Here is a 25,271-nt window from a genome sequence, read left to right as displayed (position 1 = left end):
TTCCCTCAGTATCTCTTCGGCCTTGTTGTTTTGGAGTTTACACCTCCTTAGATAATCTAATGTTCTGAGTACCCTGGCAGGTGGGTGATATATCCCTAGTTGGATTTGACTACCTATTAATTTTAGGTTCAGCAAAGTGCAATGGATAGAGTGTTGCATTAGGATTAGGGAGAGCCAGGATCAAATCCTCACTGAGCCATAAAGATCACTAGGTAACTCTCAGTCTAACCTACCTCCCAGGATATGAGAGTAAATAGAGAGTCAGAGAACCGTGTACGTTTCCTCAAGTCCTTTGGAGAAAAGATGGGATATTGATGTAATTAATTAGCCACATCCAAAGCTTGGCCATAGATACAGGCTAGGAAGACTAGAGTGGCAGTATTCAAAAGCCATCCTCTAAGCCTCAAGCAGTGCACAAGTTCACTTTTTTTTATAATCTGCTTGCAGTACGGCTGGTTGCCCAGCCATACCAGAGCGAAAGGGGGACGTCGAAGAGCAAGACAGCGTAGCCCATAACAATGCTATGCATCCATGCATAGTACACTTGTAATGCTAATAAAAAATTTCATTACTTTTTTTTCAAAATCCAGCATATGGGTTAACATCATCAAGGTATTTATCACCCTACTACATAATGGAAAAAGTCCAATTTTTAATAAGTGTGCTACGTTGCGGTCTGTCTTCGTGCCCGCTAATAAAATGCATCATCTTGGACATAAAAGCTATTGACCATATCCGCTGGAACTGTTTCATCATTGTTGGTGCATCAGCATTTTCTCTGCTTAGGAGTGCTGTAAGTTTCCTTCTTTTTATTGCAGAATTTAGCCCTTTTGCATTTAGCGAGAGCACCTTAACTTTGCCCCATATTACCAAGTTCATGAATGTTTCCTTCGAAGAATTGCTGTTCTCTGAGCCTTGACATACCTGTACATACACAAGCTTTGCAATTCAGGGGAAACCCTGTGAAAAAGACAAGCCTCCAAGGAAAGGGGAAGAGAGGCTGTGAGTCTTAACCATCTCACCATAAGCGGACCCGTCCAGAATAGGTTGCATGCTATTATGCACAGTACTCAACACTTCGCCCAAGTGATTGAAAGTTCCAGGGGAGGGGATGCTATTGAAGCAGGGCTACCAGGGTTCATTCGCTTTGTATGAGAAATTAATGGAGATCCGAAGGGCAAATCCTACTCGTATTTACTCAGATGAATGCCCCACTGCGTTCAATAGGAATTACGCCCAAATAAATATGTGTGGGATTGCAGTCTTGAAGTGCCATATATATGTGTATTTGAAAATATGCAATCAGAGCATAAATGGAGGCAAAGATCTGCTATAAGACAGCCAAACCTCTGCCCTGCAGGTGGGTGGCCAGTGGAAAAGAGGAAAGGGATTCTGCACCTCTAATGCACCTCCCTGCTGAAATTCCCTCTTCTGCCTTCTCTTGCACCTGGTCCTACACCAAAAAATGCTTCACCTTCCATTAACTTACAGTTCATTCCCTCAGTACCAGATTTAGAACCAAGCCAAGTACGCCGTGGCTTAGGGGCTCATATTATGAGGGGCCTCTAAATATTTTAGAGATACCTAAGATTTATTATAATGAAAATCATTTTGGCTTAAATATCCTCATATAAAATTAGCCACACTGAAAGCCTATGGCCATCAGATGGGACTCTGCAGGGTATGGCATAGACAGCAAGGCTTCCCCCTGAGGATTGTAGTGGTCTAACAGCTCTAAATAAGGGGAGACAACCATTCAAGTAAACTGGTCCTAAGTTGTTTAGGGCTTTATATGCCAATAATATGACATTGAACATGGCTTGGTAGCAAACTGACAGCCAGTACAGCTCTTTCAGCAGAGGAGTTACATGTGCATGGCCAGGCACTCCATTTGACAGCCTCACTGCAGCATTCTCCTCTAGCTACATCTTCCAAACCAGCCTCAAGAGCAGCCCCACATTACGAGCATTACAGTAGTCTAGTCTCGAGGTTACCAATGCATGGTTCACAGTGATTAAGCTATCTCTGTCCAGGAACGGGCACTGTTGATATATCAAATGAAGTTGGTTGAAGGTGTTCTGTGTCCCCTAACATCACTTGGGCTTCTAATGACAAGCCTCAATCTAGGAGCACCCCCCAAACTGTATACCTGTTCTTACTGTGGGAGAACAGGTTTTCCAGAACAGGTAAACTCCCAAATTCCCAGACCAAGGAACCACTTACCACAGTGCCTCTGCCTTATCTGGATTCAGGTTCAGCTTATTATTTAGAGTTATTTATTTATTTATTTATTGCATTTTTATACCGCCCAATAGCCGACGCTCTCTGGGCAGTTCACAAAAATTAAATAGAAAAGAACTCGGGGGTAGCAAGTGTCATTTCCCTCTTTTGGAATCACACTTAATCTTCAAACTGCATTTGGCTTGGGGTGGGGAAGTTCCAAGAACACAGGGGGACTCAGGATGGGGGAGCTGATCCTTCTGGAAAGGAAACCCTGAGATTGAGAAGTGAGTGCAAGGAGCTAGTTTTTGCATGGCGTAGGCCACAATACGAAGTACCTCCTGAGCTGTGGACAAAACAGCCCATCTTGGTTCTTCTTCGACACCAGCTTCTCAATGACAACGCAAAGCCATTTTGGAAATTCCCACTGGTTTCAAAACCCACCAGTCATGCTGTGCACAGGGATGCTGCTACGGCAGTTGTCAGAAGCCCAACTAAGCATGTAGAGCATGACAGGCATCTCTCTCTCAGCAAAAAACGAAGCACAGTTTCTATAAACCGTACATGACAGGTTAAATCTATTTCTACAGACGATGCTGCATGTTGCAAAGGCTCAATATTCGGTGCCGATTCTTTTCATGTGTTCCCGGCATAGCCTGTAGGTCGTGGTCAGCCGGAAGCACAAGCACTGGAGAAGGAACTTAAAACAGTGTTTGTTTAATGAGCCAATCTTCATAGAGCTGATGAATAGCTTCTAAATATTGCACAGGAATGACTTCATTAACCCTCGTCCAGCCCTCCACCATGCTTCCAAATCACGTGAGGTACTGGTTCCTCTCTATTCGGCCCTGGTTAGGCCTCATCTAGAGTATTGTGTCCAGTTCTGGGCTCCACAATTCAAGAAGGATGCAGACAAGCTGGAGCGTGTTCAGAAGAGGGCAACCAGGATGATCGGGGTCTAGAAACAAAGCCCTATGAAGAGAGACTGAAAGAACTGGGCATGTTTAGCCTGGAGAAGAGAAGATTGAGGGGAGACATGATAGCACTCTTCAATAATTATTATTATTATTATTATTATTATTATTATTATTATTATTTATTTATTTATATAGCACCATCAATGTACATGGTGCTGTACAGATTACACAGTAAATAGCAAGACCCTGCCGCATAGGCTTACAATCTAATAAAGTTGTAGTAAACAATAAGGAGGGAAAGAGAATGCAAACAGGCACAGGGAAGTGTAAACAGGCACCGGGTAGGGTGAAGCTGACAGTATAGGGTCAGAACAAACTCAATATTTAAAAGCTATAGGGAAAAGAAAAGTTTTTAGCTGAGTTTTAAAAGCTGTGATTGAGTTTGTAGTTCTCAAGTGTTCTGGAAGAGCGTTCCAGGCGTAAGGGGCAGCAGAAGAAAAAGGATGAAGCTGAGTAAGGGAAGTAGAGACCCTTGGGCAGGCGAGAAGCATGGCATCAGAGGAGTGGAGAGCACGAGCAGGGAAATAGTGTGAGATGAGAGAGGAGAGATAGGCAGGAGCTAGACCGTGAAAAGCTTTGAAGGTCAACAGGAGAAGTTTATATTGGATTCTGGAGTGAATTGGAAGCCAATGAAGAGATTTCAGAAGTGGGGTGACATGGTCAGAGCGGCAGGCCAAGAAGATGATCTTGGCGGCAGCATGGTGGACAGAGACCAGCGGACTGATGTGAGACGAAGGAAGGCCAGAGAGAAGAAGGTTGCAGTAGTCCAACCGAGAGATAACCAGTGCATGAACAAGAGTCTTGGCAGAAGAGACAGACAAAAATGGTCGAATCCTGGCAATATTATACAGGAAGAAATGACAGGATTTAGCTACTGCCTCAATATGAGGAATAAAGGAGAGCGAGGAATCAAATATAAAGCCAAGACTACGAGCTTCCTTGACCGGAGTAAGCGTGACATCGTTGACAGTAAGAGAGAATGAGAGGTGAGGAGAAGGTTTAGGAGGAAAAACAAGCAGTTCAGTTTTTGCCATATTAAGTATCTTCAAATACTTAAAAGGTTGTCACACAGAGGAGGGCCAGGATCTCTTCTCGATCCTCCCAGAGTGCAGGACACAGAATAACGGGCTCAAGTTAAAGGAAGCCAGATTCCGGCTGGACATCAGGAAAAACTTCCTGACTGTTAGAGCAGTGCGACGGTGGAATCAGTTACCTAGGGAGGTTGTGGGCTCTCCCACACTAGAGGCCTTCAAGAGGCAGCTGGACAACCATCTGTCAGGGATGCTTTAGGGTGGATTCTTGCATTGAGCAGGGGGTTGGACTAGATGGCCTTGTAGGCCCCTTCCAACTCTGCTATTCTATGATTCTATGATTCTATGTCTAAGCACTGGTCCCATTAGATGAAACACCAACTGAACATCCTTGACTATTATTAACTGTTAACCAGCAATGTACCTAACAAAGGAATGGTCCGCTAGCAACCACAGTAGCACATACTTACAGATGAATTGTTTAAAACAGTAATGCAGAGGAGATGGTAGTAGCTGCAATAGCCCAACAACAACAACAACAACAACAACAACAACTTATTTCTTACCCGCCTCTCCAATTGGATCGAGGCAGGGAACAACAACAAGCATAAAACACACAAAATACTGATTAAAAACATAAAAAATCTTAAAAGCATCCTAAAATTCTACTGAATAGGTCTGCTGGAAGAGATCAGTCTTGATAGCTTTCTTGAATGCTAAATGATTGTCAAGCTGATGAGTCTCCTCCAGCAGGCTATTCCACAGTCTGGGAGCAGCAGAAGAGGAGGTCCTCTGGGTAATGGTTGTCAGCCTAGTCTTTGCTGACTGAAGTAGATTCTTCCCAGAGGACCTGAGTGTGTGGGGCAGATTGTATGGGAGAAGGCGATCCCCCACAGGTAGCCTGGACCCAAACCATGTAGGGCTTTAAAGTAAGACCCAACAGAATCTCAAGGCAACAAGGAACAGAATAAACACTATTATGATGGGAACTAGAACTAGGACCAGGGATCCCTTTCTCTGAACATGGAACACCCAGGCCCCAAATCTGAGTCTCCACTGCAGTGCAGGATCAAGGCCAATGAGCACATTATTTCACAATCCACTTCATTTAAAATCACTTTATGAAGCTATCTAGTGACTCAGATATTGGATTTCCAAAGTGATAGAGGAGAGTCCTGGGACTAGCTCCAGCAAGAATTAAAATCGACATGAAGCAAGAGAATCTGTGGAATTTAAAAGAGAGCTGAAGAACCTTAGTGCTGTAGCGATGGCACAGAAAGTTCACGTAGCATCTCTCTACCAGAGTTTCAGAACTGGCATTTCAGAAGATATGGATGTGATTTTTTTTAAAGCCGTCTGTGCAATTTAGCTATCCTTATCTTCTTTCTTCAAAGGCTTTCATTCATTTTGTTTAATGAGACATTTGCACTTTTCTGCAGACAGGTACCTTTTAAACCCACAAATGATGGGTTATGTGTTTGGGTTTTTCTCTTAGGCAATTAATGCACTCATGAAGCAAGCTATCAACTTTTTATTAGCAAGGAGGAAACTGAATTTTTGCGGGGTTGATAGAGGGTGGCCATGTGTCTGAATGGCTATCAAAGCACAGTCCTCTATTTGAAGGTTTTCTCTGTTTGAAGGGCTGTCCAGACCAAGTCTGCTATAAATCTAAAGAACCTGAGAAAGGAGAGCAGGGGCTCATCAGCATCATAGGTCTCCTGGTCACCATCTTGCCCCACTATGGTAAGAAATTGTTGTATTTCTAGTTCAATCATAGTTCTTATTTCTAAATTGGTATCTACATCGGTCTTCTCCTGATGCCCTCCAGATGTGTTGGACTACAACTCCCATCCTATCCCAGCTAGCATGGCCAGCATCACCTGGTAACAGTATTCCCCATTCTGTTGCGATGTATAAGAACTTAAGTACATAAGGAGTGCCATGCTGGATTAGACCAAGGGTCCATCTAGTTCAGCACTCTATTCACACAGTTGCCAACCAGCTGTTGACCAGGAACCAACAAAGCAAGACATGGTGCAACAGCACCCTCCCACCCATGTCCCCCAGAAACTTGCATTGGATTTGCCTATAAATGTCTGTATTATTTATTTCCTCATAGGTATTGCATTATCTGGTCCACGGCACTGTGCAACAAACAGGTTTGACAGATCCCTATGCCAAGGAGCATACAAGCCAAAAGCAGACAAAAGGGAAACAAGAGAGTAAGAGAAAGGAAATGGAAGCAGGAAGAAATGAGGGAGAAATACGTATGTGATTATTTCAGATACAGGTATTTTGGTTTACTTACAATTTGACGCTAGGATAAGAACATAAGAACATAAGAAGTGTCATGCTGTATCAGACTAAGGGTCCATCTAGTCCATCACTGTGTTCACACAGTGGCCAACCAGCTGTCAACCAGGAATCAACAAAGCAAGACATGGTGCAACAGCACCCTCTCACCCATGTCCCCCAGAAACTGGTGCACACAGGTTTACTGCCTCGGATACTGGAGGTAGCACATAACCATCAGAGCTAGCATAGTATTCTATTTAAATCTCTCGGTTCGTGTGAAGAGTAATGGGATGAAGGAAGATATTCTGGCCAAATATCAAGAAATTGAGGGTATTTTCAGATAGATAGCTCCTAGTGCTAACACTCAAAAGGCATTGTGCAAGCATCCTATCTTTTCTTCTTTATCAGATTTTGTCTGGTAAGAAAAAATGTGGTAGGAAAACACTGGAGGGCTACAAATTGAAGGTGATATCATCTGGGCAGTCACACACACACAGGTAATGAGAAGGGCCTCTCTTTCTGATCTTTAAGTGTGGACAGGTGAAGTTGGTCCTTCAAGTAACTTGGTCCCAAACTGTCTAAGACTTTAAAAGTCAAAACCAGCATTTGGAAATGCACCAGTAACTAGGGCAGCTGGTGCCATGTAGGCATTATGTCATCAAATCACCTCACCACGCCTCTTCCCCCCGCTTTCTGCACCAGCTGAAGTTTCTGAACTGTCTTCAAAGCCAGCCCCATATACAGTTTATTACAGTATTCCAGCATGGATGTCACTAGTGTGTGAATAACTGAGGCAGGATCCACCCTCTCCTGATAGGGCCACAGCTGGTGAACCACCCTAAGCTGGTAAAATGCACTCCTGGGCACTGCGGCCACCTGGGCTTCCCTAGTTAGCTCTGAGTCCAGGAGGACTTCCAGACCAGGCACTTGGTCTTTTATGGGGAGTGCAACCCCATCTAAAACCAAATGTAATGTAATTTAAGCCCTCTTCTGGGGTGATGCATAGGTGACCCCTCTTTGGGGTGATGTGTAGGTGGCCACTCGAGTAATAGGCAGGTGATGGTGGTAAGGAGGAAGGAACAGGAGAGCTGCTACTTCTCTTTCTTTCTGCCCACAAAGAGAGAGAGAGAGAGAGAGAAGGAAGGAAGGTGGGTGCTGAAGAAGAGAAAAAGACTGACAAGGTCTCTTTCTCATGCCCCAAGCTCATCTTCTTTTTCTCTTTATGTCTCAGGGAGGTACAACTTTGCAAAAACTCAGTGGCAGATGAAGCCAGTTAAGCTCTGACTGTACAGCACGGCTGGAACGTGTGATTGCATGTACCGCACACGCACAGGCATTCCAAAGACCTTCGTTGACTGACGGCGTGGCATTTGATGGAGTTTAGAGAAAAGAGGCTCTCTTTCCTAATGCATTTTCTAAAGGGGGAAAAATTGAAGCATAGTAGTAGGCAATCATCTGCTTGAATGGGTAGATTTACATCTTCTATAAAGGGTCTAAAATGTGCTGTAAAGACCCTCATCTGTCTTGCTGGTTTGTTTGGGTGTTTGTTTTTTAAAAAAATGTGCCAAATATTTCAAAACAGCACAGTATATATAGTAAGCTCAGTCAAATGCATTCTGTTCACCCTGAGTTTGATTTATAGATGGCATTTTGTCTAGATTGCATTTGAAATATAAGCAATTGTGTCAATTTATTACTTTTTTTTTTTTTAGACGCTGCTGTTGAAAGCAGCCTTCAATTATCACCTCTTTTAGCTGCATAGAAAGCACCATTGGGGTGGGTTTTTTGCTTTTGCATAACATAAAAAGAAAGCAAAACGTCATGTTGCGAACAGACGGGAAATTTCAACTCCCCACTATGCAAATTTGCTCTCAGTTAAAAACAAACCAACAAACAAGCAAAAGACCTCAAAATGGCTGCAAAAATCGATGTTCTCTACTGATTGGACAAACTCTCACATAGCACTTGCTGTTTGGAACAGATAAGGTCCGAAGTGAGCAGATGGTGAAATGGAATCCTATAGACTAATAAGGAACTCGTTCTCCAAGTTTGGATCCTCATACAGCCAAATCACAACCACCCATGGACAAGAGGGAGGTATCAGTAGGCTTGAAGGGGATCCCAAAATTTGTGGTAGTACAAAAATGACCCTTTAGGAAAAGAGCCCCAAAGGGGGAGGGACTTAAAAACAGCCCAATGAGCATTAAGCATGCTGAGTGGCCACAGAAAGCTGGCTGACTGTAGGAAGGGAGGGTGGAAAACCAGGAGAAAGAAGGAATGGAATGGAATAGCCTGGAAAGAGGCATAACTGTTTGCTGGAAAGGTAAACAGGAAACTCAGCATTGCAACATTTTGTATCCCATTTGTATAGACAGATTTTCTTTGGCATGAAAACCATCCTATATACTTCTTTGTTTTAAACTGTATAGAAACGGGGGCGCTTCTCAAAAATTTGGAGCCCATAAATAAAGAGGCAGTGGAGGCTGCTGGCTGTCATTTCAGTGGGGCGGTGAACCCATGCTGGGTTTCGGTCAGTCAGCCAGAACTCTGAAGGAGCTTCCCAAGGTGCTGAATGCTACCACTAGCATAGATTCAGCACCTTGGATAGCTTTTTAGAATTCTGGCTGGTTCTGACCAAAACCTGGAATGCGTTACAGCCCATTGAATTTGGAGCCACCAGCCTCCGCTGAGACTGGGATGCAGAATGTCAGGCCCTCGGCCCCACCCACCACTGGAATGCAGCTCCTGGGATCTCTGAAACTGAATTTGGCCCTCAGACAGAAAGGTTCACCATCCCTGTAGCAGAACCATTATTGTGGCACTCTTCCTACGTGAACTTACCTGCTCATAATTTGAAGATCTGTTACAAACATCCTCCTCCAGTTCCCCCCCCCCAAGTTTGGTGGATGGAGGCTGGAAAGAAGACCTTTTCTGTGGTCATCATTGAACTATGGAACTTCCTTCATGGACAGGTTCAACTCACACTAAGGGCACAATCCTATGCATGTCTAGGCAGAGAAATGTCCTGCAACTCCCAGCACATTGGGAGTTGGAAGACATTTTCCTGCCAAAACATGTTTAGGATTGCAACTTAACTCTATTATTTAGACATCATGTGACACCCTTTTATTCTGCTGTGCACACCTGGTTATGTCTACACAGAATTAAACCTCATTGAATTCAATGGGACGTATTCCTGGGTAAGTGTGGGTAGGATTGCAGCTGAATGGTTAGGTAAGGGAGCAATTCTATGGCCCCTAGACACTGAGACAGCATTCAGAAGGGGGTGTCGGGGATTTGACTCTCCCTTGCAGCTGGCATGGAAAAGACCATGTTGGTTGCCCATTGAGGCCAGAAAATCAACCTCAGAGAGGAGGAAAGGGGCTGAGCTGATGGGCAGGGAGGGGAGGAGAGGAGACCAGAGAGGCCAGGATATGAGCTATCCTGATCCTCTTCCAGCCTCCTTCCCATCCCCTTTGAAGTGTTGTCACTAAATGGGGAAAAAGGCCCATCTAGCACAAAACTCAATGGTTGGAGGACCAGGGGTGAAGATTGCCTCTACTGCTCCTCCTGCCCTGTATGCTTCAGCCTGGCAAGGCACTGGATACATGGAAGGCTCTGGGTTTGGAGGCTTCCATCTCAGAAGAGTGCAACCAATAGGGTGGTGTCCTAATTTACAGCACAATCCTTTGCATGTTTATTTAGAAGCAAATCCAGCAGTGCTTATTTCCTAGAAGATGTGACTACCATTTCAGCCCTAGGCTGCAATCTTATACACACTTGCCTTGAAGCAAGCCCCATTGAAGTTAATGAATTGCACTGTTAGTTGTCACAGCTTTTAAAACTCTTTTTTTGTGGATGTTAGGCTATTTGAATTCTTGTCCCACTTTTGTCTTTTTAAAGCAATTACTTCATTGTGTTTTACCATTGCTTTTTGGTATCATGGTGAATCACCTTAAATACGATATTGAGAAAAGTGGTGTAGAACGGTATTCATTTTGCATCCCACCATGTTTCCTGGCCAGAACATAATGCAAAGTGTAAGTCACACAGATACTCACCGTCATTTCCTTGCAGGTTCAAAAGCTGCCTGATCTCATGACGTGCTTTCCCCTTTGCTCCCAGATTTACCATTCCAAGAATCAAGGAAGCTCCCAGAGGAGAAAAGAGAATGTTTTCACTTTTCTGGGGCAGGGAAAGAACTCGGTACAAATCCACGGCAAAGCGTGTGGTGCTGTCAGCCATTGGCTTGGTGGAGTGGCTTCTGGTTAGGCATATCCCAAGAGCAGCAAGGAGAAAGCTAAGAGGTAAAGCACTTCCCATTGTACCGCTGAGAATCCGGCAGCTCCTTGTTGGAAAGAAAGTTGAATAATACATAATCAGATGGCTTAAGTGCCACTTTATGAATTCTCTGCACAACACTTTTCCTACACGGTGTGCTCTGAAATACTTATTGGATTCGTCTCTGAAATAACCTTAGGTGGGAAATGGCCATTTTCATAGTATACATGCCAATTGGTCAGCTCTAGTCGTACACTCCAGTTCTATGTCCCCCAGATGTCTTTCTCTTTCCACTGCTCCCAAATCTACATGGTCTCCTCCATTTTCATGTCTATTTTCACAATGAGCACTCTCCCTTGTGAATTGGGGATAGGGCCTGTACATATTCCTCCGACCAGCCACTTTGCCACTTTCAGTGGGGATGAAGAGGGAAGACACCTATTACAGTGTTCTAGCAACTACAGGGCATGCAGGTTCAATTTACATGCATGTGAAATAATGCACCTTGGGGCCCAACATCCAAACTTCACGTGAGCACTGATCTAGGCTGGCATCAAGGGTAGGCATGGTCAAGCACTTGCCAAGAGCCCACATTCCAGCAGGAGCCCACTGACAAGAGGTCATGGAGGTCCATGGAGTTGCACCTGCTCTTCACCATTGCCTCTTAATTTGGCCCAGACAACAGTGGTAGTGAGAAGGAGAAATAGTAGATGCTGCTGTTTGCTTGCTCACTGGCTCTCTGCCTGCCAAGCAAGCAAGTGTTAGTAATGATGAACGAGAGGATGAGGTGCAATCACAGATGGTGATAATGGTGGTAAGAATGTAGGCTCACTGAGGTATGGGAGCATTGAGGGTATCTTGGCCAAAGGCCCTTAAAAACCTAGTTCCAGCACTGCCATTGATGGGATCTGAACTGGTGGAGATAACCAGGAAGGAGATTTTGGGATTGTGGTGGAGAGCTCAATGAATCAGGGTGCTGAACTAAATAGGCCTTTGGTCTGATCCCACAGGATTCTTCTTTTGGGTGAAATCCAGCCATGTGCAAGCAAATTCCCACTCATGGCACTTCCCCCCTGCAGTCTACCACCCTCTCTCCCCAAATCTGCTATGGAGGTCCTTCTACCCATCTGCCCTGGAGCAGATTTTGAGGCCAAGCAGCTGGATGTAGGCAAGGCAGAGAATTCCACCTCCTCATTCCTCTGACAGAAGCCATTCCATTGGTGGGAGGAGCTAATTGATCTTAACTCATGCTCCAACCAACCACATTAAGACACCTCCCTCCCACTGTATCAGTGGGAAAGTGATGTATTTGGAGAGAAACACAAAGTGGGGAAGGAGGGTGTTTCGTCGATCCTTAACTATTTATAGCCTCCTTACAACCCACTTATTATAGGGGTGAACTTGGGTGGCCTTAAATTAAGGGGGGCAAACAAGTGGCCTGAAGCCACTGTGCAAATCCACAGCCTTGTTTTGAGCTCTGAATGTCAGATCAAAATCTAAGGCTGCAATCCCGAGTTATCTTCTCGTACCACCAAGTACGTTCTTCTGAACTTTGGGCATTATCCAACTGGGGATACCTGAGGAATCCATTGGTGGTGGTGGGGAGCTTGTTGAGTTTCTGCCAGCTTGCCTCCCCCCCTCGACTCCAACTCAATCATCCTCAAGTTGGTCCAACTTAGCATGTGGTGAATTGTTCCAACTTGTGGATTTTTCAGGGGGGTGTCATGGTCACAAATGATCTCATTTGCACCAATTAGACCATTTACAGCCACGATTTTGTGCAAATTGCAGTTTGTACAGCTGTGGTTTTGTACACACACACCCCTGTCAGTAATGTTCCTGGGTTTTGGAACTGTCGTGCAGTTCAGCTCACAAATGCAAGCCAAGCCAGATCCATTGCGAGGATCCATTGGGTCAAAAACAGGGCAGGATTTCCCCAGGACAGAAACCGTAATCCAACTGTGTTAATCCATTAGCACAAACGACGTTGCAGTAGTGGAAATTAGGTTCCGAACGATGTGCAGGGGGAGAATCCAACTAAAGTTACATTTGTGCAAGGGTGATTGTGCAAGCAGTTGTGCATTATGCTTGTACAAGTCATTGTGCAACGAGTCGTGCGCATAAGTCCTGTGGAACTGACTGGGCAACCAGATGCACATTACATTTGCACAATGAGAAGATTCAGTGGAGCTTGGCTAGTGTTATTTGTGTTTGTACAGTAACACCATTGGATGCTGTGATTTGCTTTGGTAAAAATGTCTGGAACTGGGCGGCAATATTCTATCTGCCAGGCAACATCCAAAGGAACAGCAGGCCTCTCTTCAGTCCTTGCCATGTTTCTGTGACAACATAAACGTTCATCTCCCTGATGCCCTTTTTCCAATGTCTTTCTTGTGGCCATAAATTAAAGACCCATTCAATTAAAAGACAGAACTAGTGCAGACTCCTAGGCAGCTGATTAAAACATCCCCATATGTACGGCTTGTGTATGCAGTCCCAGACTGCCAGTGATCTTTATTTTGAATGCTCATTTAAAACACTCTCAATCTAACCTAATTTGCTTTTCCGCTGGTGGAAATTACAATGCCGGAGTTCCTGGCATTAATGATCGGCAGCGCAGTTTCACCACTGGTCATTAATGGTTCTGTGGGAATTAATGGATGCATCTGAAGAGGTGCTTGTTGCGGTAATGAGAAGCCAGCCTCCCAGCATCACCTGTCTTCTAGAGTAGATCAGCTTTCCCCAACCTGGTGCTCACCAGATTTGTTGGGCTACTGTGCCCATCATACAGGAGTTTTAGACCAACACAACCGGAAGGCTAGTGTTGGGGGGGAAAGCTGATTAGGGGTGGAGTTACAGTGGTAATTTTTGAAGTATAGGCGCTCATCCTAAAAGTCCCCCTAGCTACACTGCTAAGGAGAATCCAAAAATGGAGCCAGCCGGTTGATCCATATCAACAAACCAACTCCAGCAGTTTTCATCTCTACCCGGAGCAGGTATTGTATAAGATATTGGTTCTTAATTGCCCATTCGAGTCCAGGACACCCCACAATTCTTTCCATTACAACAGGGATAGCTCACAACTATATATTGTTGTGGAATAAATTCAACCACTACCACCCTGTGTTCCCAGCTACTGCGAGGATTGCTGCTAAGCTCAGAGTGAACAGGGACTTCTGTGGGGGGGGGGGGGGAGGCAGCAAATGACATCAGCATCCCAGCTAGGAAAAAAAGTGTCAGGGCTGCATTCCTGCAAGGCCTGGGTCTACCACACCACTGGTTAGGGGAGGGTAATCAGGTGCAAGCAATGGCAGGACTCCTGTTGCTTTGACATGTCTGGAGAAAAGCTAGTCTAGAGAAGAAATAGATTTGCTCTTCAACATTCTCATCTGCTGGAGAGGGGAAGGGGGAAGCAGCTTGGTCTGCAATTTGGAGCAAATTTTGATGGGAAACCATTGTTGGGTCCCAATTTGGATTGGGAGGCTCCTCCAGTTCAGAATAAAAGTAACCACTTTAAGCAGGGTCCCTTTTTTGACCCGTGGGCCCACTTGAGAATTTAAGAAATTGCTGTGGGCACTACCATAAAATGGTTCCTACAGAGGATGTGTGTGGTTACATAATGGCTGCTGTCACTAGTCAAAACTGAGCTAACAAGGTGTGTGTGTGTGTGTGTGTGTGTGTGTGTGTGTGTGTATGTGTGTGTGGCCTTAGCTAGACCTAAGGTTTATCCCGGGGTCATCCCTGCCTGCTCCCGGGATCCCCTGTGTGTCATTTACATGAACAGGAATGACCCTGGGATGATCCCGGGATAAACCTTAGGTCTAGCTAAGGGCTGTGTGTGTAGGGGGTGGTGGTGGAGAAATAGTGATGCTGGAGGCTGGGAGAGAGGAGGAAATAGCAATGCAAAAGGGTAGAAGGGAGAGAAAGAATGAGGCTGGGAATGGGGAGAAACAGCAATATTAAGAAGTGGGGAGAGAAATAAGAAATCTAGAGACAGAGATGGAGGTGGGCAGAGGAAGGCAAAGGGGTAAAGAAAGAGCAAGGAAGAAGCAGTGAGCTAAACAGCAAGGCTAGAAAGGGGGAGAAAGAAGACCGCCCTAACATTTTCCAAGGTTTTTATTTTAAAAAATGTTTTGAAGGAGGCAGGAAGTAGAGAGCTTGTAGGCACCCTTGGAGGTCCCCATGGGTGGCAAAGGCCCCCACAGGAGTCATGCTGGGGGGAGGGGGCTGCCTTTAAGCACACTTGTAAAGAAGCGTGAATTCTATAACATACGGTTTGGCTGTTACTAGCAGTGATGTGTTTACTTACTTATTATATTTCTTTACTGCCCAACAGCCAAAGGTGGATGGTTTGCAAAACTGTTAATTCAGTGCTGTAGAAATTGCAGGTCACAATTCTTTGCAAAAGCAATTCGCCCTGTTTCCTTTCCTTTCCTTCCTCTCCACACAGAGAGGGTCGCCTGGTCCAAACCCTTCAAGCGGCATGGACCTTTCTACAACCTGATCCTAGACTTGTTTACTCAGGAAAAAAAATCCACTGATTTCAGTAGGACAGGTGTGGGGAAAGTGTGGGCCTGCAGATATTTTTGGACTGCCACCTCCATCAGCCCTAGCCAGCATAGCCAATGGTGAAAGAAGATGGGAGTTGCAGTCCAACAAACTAGGGACAGCCATGTATTCCCCATCCCTGTGAATAGGGGACAAATCCAGATGGATACACATAGGGTTGGATCCAGATTGAGGTGATCGCAACTTGGCTGGTGGGCACGAATGTCCCCATCCCATCCAACCCACAGCAGCTCTTCCAGCCCCCTGAAAATGCAACACAATGTATTGGAGTATCCTACTGAAAGGTGGTGAGCAGACACATGACGGGGAGGTGGATGCCCAAATATGAGGCAAAGCCACCTTCCATGAATGGAGTCATCATAGTAATATAGGAGAGGAAACTTCCATACATGTAGCTTAAGATGACAAGCTTCTCCTGCTGGAATTCTCTCTTCTGCACAAGTATTAAAGGTGCCGGAGTCCTGTCCTCTTTTGCATTGGGCTGCCCTATTGTATTCATGAATGTGTTGTCCTGGATGACTGAAGTCATTTAGTTCTTCCTTTAGGAGGGTCTGCTCCTTTGCATTTCAGCACAAGGCAACCCATGTAGATGCCTCCGGCAGAGCTGACAAATGCAGTATCTTTCAGCATGAGCTAGGACAACCTCATCACTTATTTAGAACTGGACTCATGTGAACTCTTCAGACCTAGGATCACTGTCTGTTGTCAATTTAGTACCAAGAGCAAAGAAGAAGCTAGGGATATATGAGAATGCCGTTTACGTTCTCAAACCATGCCCATTTGCAACTTTGAACACAAACATGAGCTGAAGAGCAGATTCTTCAAAAATGTTCGTAAAAGCCCGAATTTGTGTTCACAACAAAATAATGCTGGTTTTCAGACTTTACTCTATAGGGTAAAGTGTGCATTTTCAGGGTGCTTTTTAAAACATGCTCATTTCCCCTGTTTGAAATGTGCACTTTCGCCATATGAACGGAACCAAAGAGAGTGCAAACAAAAAGGGGAAACGAGGGAAGATGAGCATCAAGGTGACATTTGGACAACCTGGTGAACACCTTAATTACTTGTTTGCCCATCCCTAGAAGACTCTCCTAGAGCAAAAGCACCAGAGAACCACGGAAGAAAGAAAAAGTGACATTGAGATGAAAATTAACTAGCTTTGTGTTAATAGCTGCCACTAATGTGTCTGCTTTTCCCCCACAAGCTTTTTATGGCTTTATCAGTGCATATAAAAGGTACGTACCTGGAAAGCAACGACTTAATATTCACCATTCAGCTATTCGCAGCGAGCCTGAGCACCCGACGTAGACTGCTGTGTAAAGCAAAGAACAAGGAGAAGGCCAAGGGCATTTGCACAGCCACATTTATCAGGAAAAGCAGCTTGATTAATGAGCCAGACACATAACAGGTGGTCACCAAAGGTGTTACGAAAGGCCGCTGGACTGTGGCACTCTTAGATAAACCGAGCTGCCTCGGTTTTGCGAGAGGCTTTAACGGCGGGCCACTTTACACGTTCCGGCTGAATGGGAAGGGCTGCAGACCTTAAGGGAGACGCCACAGAACCCATTTTCAATTTGTGGTTGCTTATCAGGGGTGTCATATTGGCTGAAAAAGTTATTTATATGAATTGCTCACCGAATGGATGCTGGGTAATAAATGGTCAACTTCATCACCTAGAGCACTACTAGCAAAATGGTTTAATAGTGAAAATCCTGTCGGGCTCACAGATCCATTTTAGAAAGAGGCAGCAATGTTGCAGGGGTGGGAAGGCCAAGAATAAAACCCAGAGTCCTCAGAGATTTGTTTGAGCCAGAGTTTAGTGCTGGAGTCTATTTCTATTGAAAACAGTCTATTTATTTATTTATTTATTACATTTCTATACCGCCCAATAGCTGAAGCTCTCTGGGCGGTTCACAAACATTTCTTATCACTTCTAGAAGCATTAGGGTAAAGGTAGAAATAGAAAGCCTTCATGAAATGCACGTCTAAGTCCAACTCCAGAGCCAGTTTCAGGTTTCAATGCTTTCAATGGGCTTCCCCAGGTGATGATGATTACATTTATAGCCTGCCTTTTTTCCTCTTGGAAGGAATTCAGGGCAGCTTACACAGTCCTCTTCCTCTCCTAGCATGACCACATGGAAAGGAGGACAAGACCCCTAAATCTTTAACTGTTGTATTGAAAAGGGAATTTCAGCTGGTGCCATTTGTATGCAGGCAGCACCTGGTGAAATTCCCTGCATGTCCACACCATAGGGGGAAGGGGGAATGATCTGAAACTTACCTGCTTCCGGGATTGTCCCTGAGTGTCTATATGGAAGTGCGACATCCCGGAAGGGAAGAGGGATGTTGCGCCTGTCGTGCCCAACATGTTTTTTTTAAAAAAAAGACAGCGCCGGGCTGCACTTGGGCTCCAGCACAAAAGTACATTAAAAAGTCCTGACCCCACTCCCCACCCCACCCCACCCCCGATGTCCCCTGGACTCCCCCCCCCCATCCCAGCTCCTTCCCTCTGCTGACCCCTGCTACTCACAGGGAAGAGGGAAGAAGCTAGGATGGGCACCTACACTTCCCGCAGTCCTCGGGATCGTCCCGGGATCATGGGAAAAACTGGGAGGAAAGTGGTCCCAGTTATCCTGGGACAATGGAGTGATCATCCCTCCCTGCTCCCAGGATCCCCTGTGCATCATGTGTCCAGGGACGATCCCTGGACAATCCTGGGATATAGGTCTGGTGTAGACATGCCCAGTGAAAGCTGCATCACAACAGTCACAGTGACCAGATACAAAAGAGAGCAGGGCTCCTGCCGCTTTAAAAAGATAAACTTATAACTGGGGGAAAAAATAGTATACAATGTAAGATTGAATCTACTGCTTTTGTATTTGGCTTATTTAAAAGGTTATATATGTAAAGACCATTGTGAACTAACAGCTTCTAGGTTAGTGTATCCAAAATATTGCAGGCCACCTAAAATTGCAGATTTAAAATAAAGGATAGCAAAACTATGGGATTTTGCAGCAATGGCTAACCTTATTTCATAACTAAACAGGCAAAAATGCAATAATTCAAAGGGTGAATTAGTTAGCGTTTATTAAATTTCGCAGAACTAATTTAATAATGTCTGATGTATGTCTATGTTTTGAGAAAATTGGATTGAATGGTTATACAATTGCGGGTGGGGGTGAGGTGGAAAGAGAATGGATAAACAACATTTAATAAACAAATCTCTTTTTAAAAAAAAAAAAATCCTCTCAATGTGCAGCCACTTGGGAAATCTTGGGTACTTTCCTGTGTACTCTTCTCAGCTATACTCTAAGCTATAGCTATGCTTTATTGCTATGCTGGGTGTCTAGTTTGAGTCAATATTTTGTCCATCTTTGCTCATTGGATGTATGCTTTCATTTATGGTTTGACTTTCTATTCTGGATATTGGTTTTTGTTTTTTAATGTATGTGGTTGGTCACCTTGGGCAGAGTGCTCCTCACAGGGGCCAAAAGACTTAGTATTAATATTTAAAAGAAATAAGCAAATAGTTAGAAAGCAAAACTCGCTGATCCCTGCAACCCTCAGGTATCCCACAGGAGATGCACAGCAGTTTCTCAACATACAGATCAGGGCAAAAATAGTTCCTTAAAGATAAGAAGTTTAGAAATCACCAGTCGATATCAAATCCAGACTATTCTACAAAGATCTTTGAAAAAAGTGTTGAGCTAGAAGGAACGATGATCTGAAATGTGTCACACGCAAGCCGCATTCTGGCTGAACACAGGAAGGCAGACGCTGCGTAGGGCAGGAGTCCCTTTGTGGACCTGAGGACATGTTTGGGAATTTGAGAAAAAGCTGCAGGCGCCACCACAAAATGACTCCCATTGAGGATGTGGGTAGACACATAAAGGCCTGGCTGGTCAAGGTGGGGTTGGGTGGGGTGGGGTAAGAGCAAGACTAGAGGCTGAGAGGGAGGAGAAAATGGAAAGGGTTGCTTGCTGGTCCACTTCATCTTCTTCCGTCCACTCAAACTTTTCCCGTTGGTGTTGTCTCGCTCTCTCTTATTCCCCCCTCTCTCTCCCTCCCCACTCCCAGCCTCTAATCTCACTATTTCTTTCCACTTTCCTTGCTATTTCTATCCCTTCCCCAGCCTTCTTTTTAGTAACCAGATACAAAAGAGGGCAGGGCTCCTGCTGCTTTAAGTGTTGTGATGAAGAGGGAATTCGCCGGATTCTCCAACAGACCTTAGATCTGTTGGAGGTGCCCTTCTCCACATCCCACCAATGCAACATATACGCTATGATGGGACAAGGGAGAGGGCTTTCTCTGTTGTGGCACCCCGACTGTGGGATGCCCTCCCTTTGGACACCCGAGTGGTGCCAACGCTGATTTCATTTCGACACCAATAAAAACATGGCTTTTTAACAAAGCCTTTGATGGTTAAACTCACTGGCACACTGTTTTTAACTGCTTTTAAATTATATATTGTTTTAACTTGGTTCATGGTTTAATTTGTTTTTAACTGTGCATATTTATTGTTTTATACCATATGTTCTTATCTGTACGCCGCTCTGAGATCTTAATGATATAGGGTGGGATATAAATGTTTTAAATAAATAAATAAATAAATACAAATGACACCTGCTTTTCTATGCAACTGTTAAAAATACAGTCCCCTTTTCCATATGGTCACCCTCCCTAACCTCTAGCCACACTTTTGCTCTCCCCTCCATCCCTTTCCTTGCTTTCTCTTTCTGCCTACTGTGCAGCCAATCAGTGGTAGGTTCAGGAACAGGAGGGAGAATCTGGCACCCTAACATTTTTCAATTTATACCAAAAATGATTTTTGAAAAGGGCAGGGAGTGCAGATCTCTGTGGGTACCACTGAAGGTGCCCATAGGCATCAGATTGGGGACCCCTGGCATAGGCCTAGTGGGAGGGTTGGGCTTGACCCAATTTCCTCACATGTGTTAGCCGAGCTCCCAACTCCTGACTTTTGCACATTTAGCACCAAAATTTGAAGGGAGATTCTAAAGGAGTTCTGGTGAACACACTTAGAATGGCCTTTCAGACATTTGCACTCAATGTGGCCAGTGTGCAGGGGACATTGGGGGCAGGAGAAACACACCCAGCCCCTCACCCTTTCTCAGTTTGTGCCCTCATGCATTCAGCTGTATAGAAGAACAATAACTTCAGAGTTCTGGTTCTTTGTTTTCAGAATGGTTAAACATTTATTACATGGTTGGGAAATGGATAAATATCTTTATTGAATTTTCATTAGGACTTTTCTTTAAAAGCAGTTTTTGACTCTTATGTGCAGGCAGGTATTCTCGCCTGCAGTGTTGACATCCTTCATACACACTTGCTGGTGGATCAAATGTTCAGAGTCGTTTCTGTAACTCAGAAAGAGATCCTATAATCCATAATAAATGTAAGAAAAGAAATGCAATTGATGTTCTGATTATATGACACAGATGTGCTTGCCTATCCTTCCAAATCCGGATTTTAAAGCTCCCTGTGGTCCTCTGCCTTTTTAAAATTGTTCCTAAAACCGTTTTTTTTCCCAAGCTCCATCAATGCTGTGCAAAAATCTCACTCTAGAAAAACAAAAAATAAATGTCACTTAACGTAAGGAAGAAATTTAGACAAAATGGAAACTCCTTATGAGAAGCGTCCCCAGGCTTTATATATATATATATATATATATATATATATATATATATAATATTCTATTTCACCCTGAAAAAGTTCACAGGGAGTTATAACATAAAACACCAATATATAAAACAAAATATGACAGAGTAAAAGCAATCAATTAAAACTATCTAAAAATCACAAGGTTTTGAATTCCTTGAATGAAGAGAGGAATATAATTGTAATAAATAAAATACAGTCTCAACAAAACCAATAATAATAATAATAATAATAATAATAATAATAATAATAATAATTCTTACCCACCTCTCCATTTTGATCAAGGCAGGGAACACCATTAAGTATAAAATACATAAAATACTGATTAAAAACTTAGTATACATTGTTAAAACATCCTAAAAAACATCCTAAAAGCATACTAAAAGCATCCTTAACAATCCCCAAAGTGAAAAGATAATAAAACAATATCTTTAAACTCTCAAACTGAAAGGCCATGGAAACAGGCTATGGTTTCCTAAAAAGGAAGCTAAAAAGGACATATGGCAAAACACCATTAAGGAAGAATTCAGCCAGGTCCTTAACTCCGCACAACTGACAGTCCACCAAAGATTTTTCCTTGTGCAGGGTAGATTTTTCATGATTACCATCAGCCTTATAAAACATGGCCCCATGTTCCTCCTTGACCCCTCCTCTGCTAGCATGCAGGCTTCAGTGTAGAAATCCTGGCTTGCACTGAGCTGGACACCTGTTGGATCTGAACCGGGGAACTGTGGCTTAATATCAAAACAAACCAGGATAATAAGCTGATCTTATTAATCATAGCCAGATCTACACCAAGGAGGATATAACAATTTGAAAGCAGTTTGAAAACGGTATATGGAATGTGTCATGGTCCCCAACAGTTGTCAGTGCACTTCAATACCGTTATAAAGCAGTAGTGTAGATCCTGACCACATTCCATATACCACTTTCATAACGTTATATCCTGGGGGGTTTTCCACATTCATGATGATTCGATACAAGGTGTAGATCTGGCCTTGGTTTTAATTTCCTTGAAGGCCCACTTAGAAATGAGGCAGCCCCACTAGTAAGAAAGGTTGCCTGTATGGATTCTATTTTGAGCACACAAGGACCAAAGTAAGCATGCAGTAAGTAGACCAAAACTATATAAATTCATCAGGATGCATTCAGAAATTAAAGGGGGTGGAACAGGAAAAATATGTACATCCATGGCAGAATTCATGTATAGCTCATTCTTCTGTTGACTTTAAAGAGTTAGGACACAGAGGAGGAGAAGGAAATTTGGCTCAGCAATTTCCATCCATTTGTGAAAGAGAAGCAATATTTGTAATGTAATATATTAGAAGATAACAAGATGTAACATCAATGTCCTGGATAAGAGACTATGTACAATGTATTATTTATTGGATGTAACGAAGTTCTTTTTAAGAGAGTACAGAACACCCTGTAATTGCACAAAAGGCAAGCAATGTTCTCTGAAGAGTGAGGTCGTGCCAGCTACTCTTACATGCCCAATGTACCCTCCGACCCTGCAGATGAAAATAGGAACACTCCTGTGAATGAGTGGGTGAGGTAGAGCCAAAGTTCAACAACATGGTTTGGCAGCCAATGGCAGGCCAACACAAGACATAGTGATGGCCACAAGTGTGGATGGTTTTAAAGGGGGGTTAGTCAAATCAAATCAAATCCCTGGAGGAGAAGGCTATCAATGGCTACTAGTCCTGATGGCTACATGCTACTCCAGTATCAGAGGCAGTATGCCTATGTGCACCAGTTACTGGGGAAGATGCTTTTGGGTTCCCCATCGACAGCTGGTTGGCCACTATATGACCAGAGTGCTGGACTAGATGGACCCTTGGTCTGAACCAGCAGGGCTCTTCTTATGTTTAGTATGGAGACAAGTATTCCATAGGTAAAAAGCACAAAATATTTACTGTTTACTTTTAATATTTACTTTTTTTAGCTTTTGTGAACCGCCCAGAGAGTTTCAGCTGTGGGGCGGTGTATAAATGTAATAAAATAAAATAAATAAATAATAAAAGTGGGTGAAGCAACCCAGATACTAAAAAGCAAGTCCAATATATTTTACACTGCCCAACATATTTTGCAAAGGACTTTCCTTCCTCAGGGCTTGCAATTAAAATATCATTGCAAAACATTATTTATGGTTTAAAACACACCTAAACTCTAGAAATGTGTCTAAAATGCATCCACAATTTACAACATTTATAAGACATAGCCATTTTTGTTTTTGCTTGAGGTTATATTTAATAAAAGTTCCAATTTATTGCTTTACCTTATATCCTCTAAGCTAGTCTGCTTCCTTCAGGTATGGTGGATGGTGCTGTCTCATTGCCAGGGCTGAAATATGATTCTTCTACCACCAGCCTGGACCACTTCTGTACATGGAATGGTCCACCACTGAGCTCCTGTCTATCCTACAAACCCATCACCCTAAACTCAGGTGTAGGTGCTTGCTTGCCATTTGGATGTTTCCCTGCCCCTCAAAAAGTTTGCTGAGTTTTGAACCTTCACTAAGCTTTTAACAGCAATTAGATCTATAGCAATGATCAAGTGCTCTTTTTCATCCTCATGCCAAGAAGAGCTTCACTTGGTGGATTCTAAAGATAAAGATGCTGTTAAAGGTACAGAGGGAAGCCAAGTTTGGAATATGATTTTTGGAGGGGTGGGGCCACACTATTCAAAGCGTCCTGTGCTTTTATAGAGCTCCAGTAGAATTCAAGTGTTTTGGGACTGCAGGCACAGCCATTAGGAACAAATAAATAACTAAATATACCATCTACAATACTTCAATCTATTGATACAAGACTGTGTGTGACATTCTCATCATCTCCCTTTTAATATTTGACTTACCGGGCAATGTTTTACAGATCATTGGGAAAGGAAAATCTGGGGTTTAAGTGACAGCTAAAAAAATTAGTGGCAGCAGTTCACATCTGATTAGATCTAAATGCATTCTGATTACTTGCATAAAGGAGCTTGGGAGTGAAAAGCATATAAAGCTGAATACTTGTGTAGAATTAGTCTTTTTGTTGTTGTCAGCTGGAAAATGAACCAAATTCCCAAGGCTTTCTCAAAGGTGTATGAAAATTGCATTTGGTGGTGGTTGGTTCCCCTCCCTCTTAATTTTCCTGTAATGCATTCATTCGTTGGCAAGAGGAGGGGGGAAATACTTTGTTTCATGGAGTAATTCAAGTTCAACGTATGCAGGTGTTGAAACAATTTCTTACAATTCCCAGGTTGAGTAATTTAAAAGTGGAATGAATTAAATATTAGGCCGCATCATATGCTAAGCAGTTTAGAAAGGAGAGGGAGATTGCAAGAGCAATCTTTTCAACACAAAAAGCCAATGCACATTTTAGGTGGCAGCTAGGGATTTCGGAGAAATCCACAATGGAATGGCATGGTTTTTATGAATCTACCCTGCAGATTCTGCAGAAAACTGACTATTCCCCAGTCAGACAGATTCTGCATACTAGCAGAGCATTTTTCTAACTTTCTGGAATTTTGTGAAATTTAGTAATAGAAAAAATCCCAAAAACTAAAAAAAACAAAAACAGTAAAACTGTGCATTTCCACCATAGGCTAAACCATGACAATAGGGGAATTTGTGCATTTGGAGGAGATTTGCATGTTTTCACAAGCACAAATTTGTGCAAGTGTGAATTTCCATCAGTGCAGATTTCCAGAAATGCTGAAACTAAAAAACAAAAACCCACCTCTGATTCCATCAGTGAGCGTAGAACAGAACAAAAAGTGCCTGACAATCTGTGAATTGCAGATAGAATGAATTTCACACAATCTGTACTTTCTAATCGCAGCAAATCTTTTTATATTCAGAAATCCTGGTCTCCCTGGCAAGTGTAATTGTATGACACATAGACTTACAAAGTTCCATTTGTTGTATTCACTATCCAATTTTAGGTATACACTTAATACATCTTAAATGGGTGTTACCACCAAACAAACATAATGTGAGTCGTTAGAAGAATCCCTTGGTTTCCCCCAACTGATGAAGTAAAAGAATTAATTCTGAGGACCTGGCTAGTTACTTGCTTGATTTTGATTTATTTAATTAATTTTAAATGATAGCCTGCTCTCCTCCTCCAACAAAGGAGTCACTCAAAGTGGCTTAGAAGACACAAAAGCTAAATCACACAAATGTTCATGAAAATACTTACAATAAACCAAAAGCAGAGACAAAGGCCATGTCTAGACC

At 43.4% G+C, this 25,271-nt stretch overlaps 1 protein-coding gene across 1 annotated transcript in view; it reads right to left on the bottom strand.

Annotated features, from left to right (window-relative positions):
• SERPINI2 (serpin family I member 2) overlaps positions 1 to 10,846 on the bottom strand; it is a 51,714-nt gene extending 40,868 nt beyond the window's left edge. The window contains exons 1-2 of the mRNA XM_063131925.1: positions 10,585 to 10,846; positions 9,365 to 9,367 (exon numbers count right to left, since the gene is read on the bottom strand). Of these exons, the coding sequence (XP_062987995.1) occupies positions 9,365 to 9,367; positions 10,585 to 10,846 (265 nt within the window). The remainder of the gene's footprint in view (positions 1 to 9,364; positions 9,368 to 10,584) is intronic.
• Between the last annotated feature and the right edge of the window lie 14,425 nt (positions 10,847 to 25,271).

This window comes from Elgaria multicarinata, chromosome 8 (assembly GCF_023053635.1).
Source record: "Elgaria multicarinata webbii isolate HBS135686 ecotype San Diego chromosome 8, rElgMul1.1.pri, whole genome shotgun sequence".
Classification (NCBI taxonomy): Eukaryota; Metazoa; Chordata; class Lepidosauria; order Squamata; family Anguidae; genus Elgaria; species Elgaria multicarinata.
Note: the sequence above shows the minus strand (reverse complement) of the source record. Positions and strands in the feature narration are given on the sequence as shown.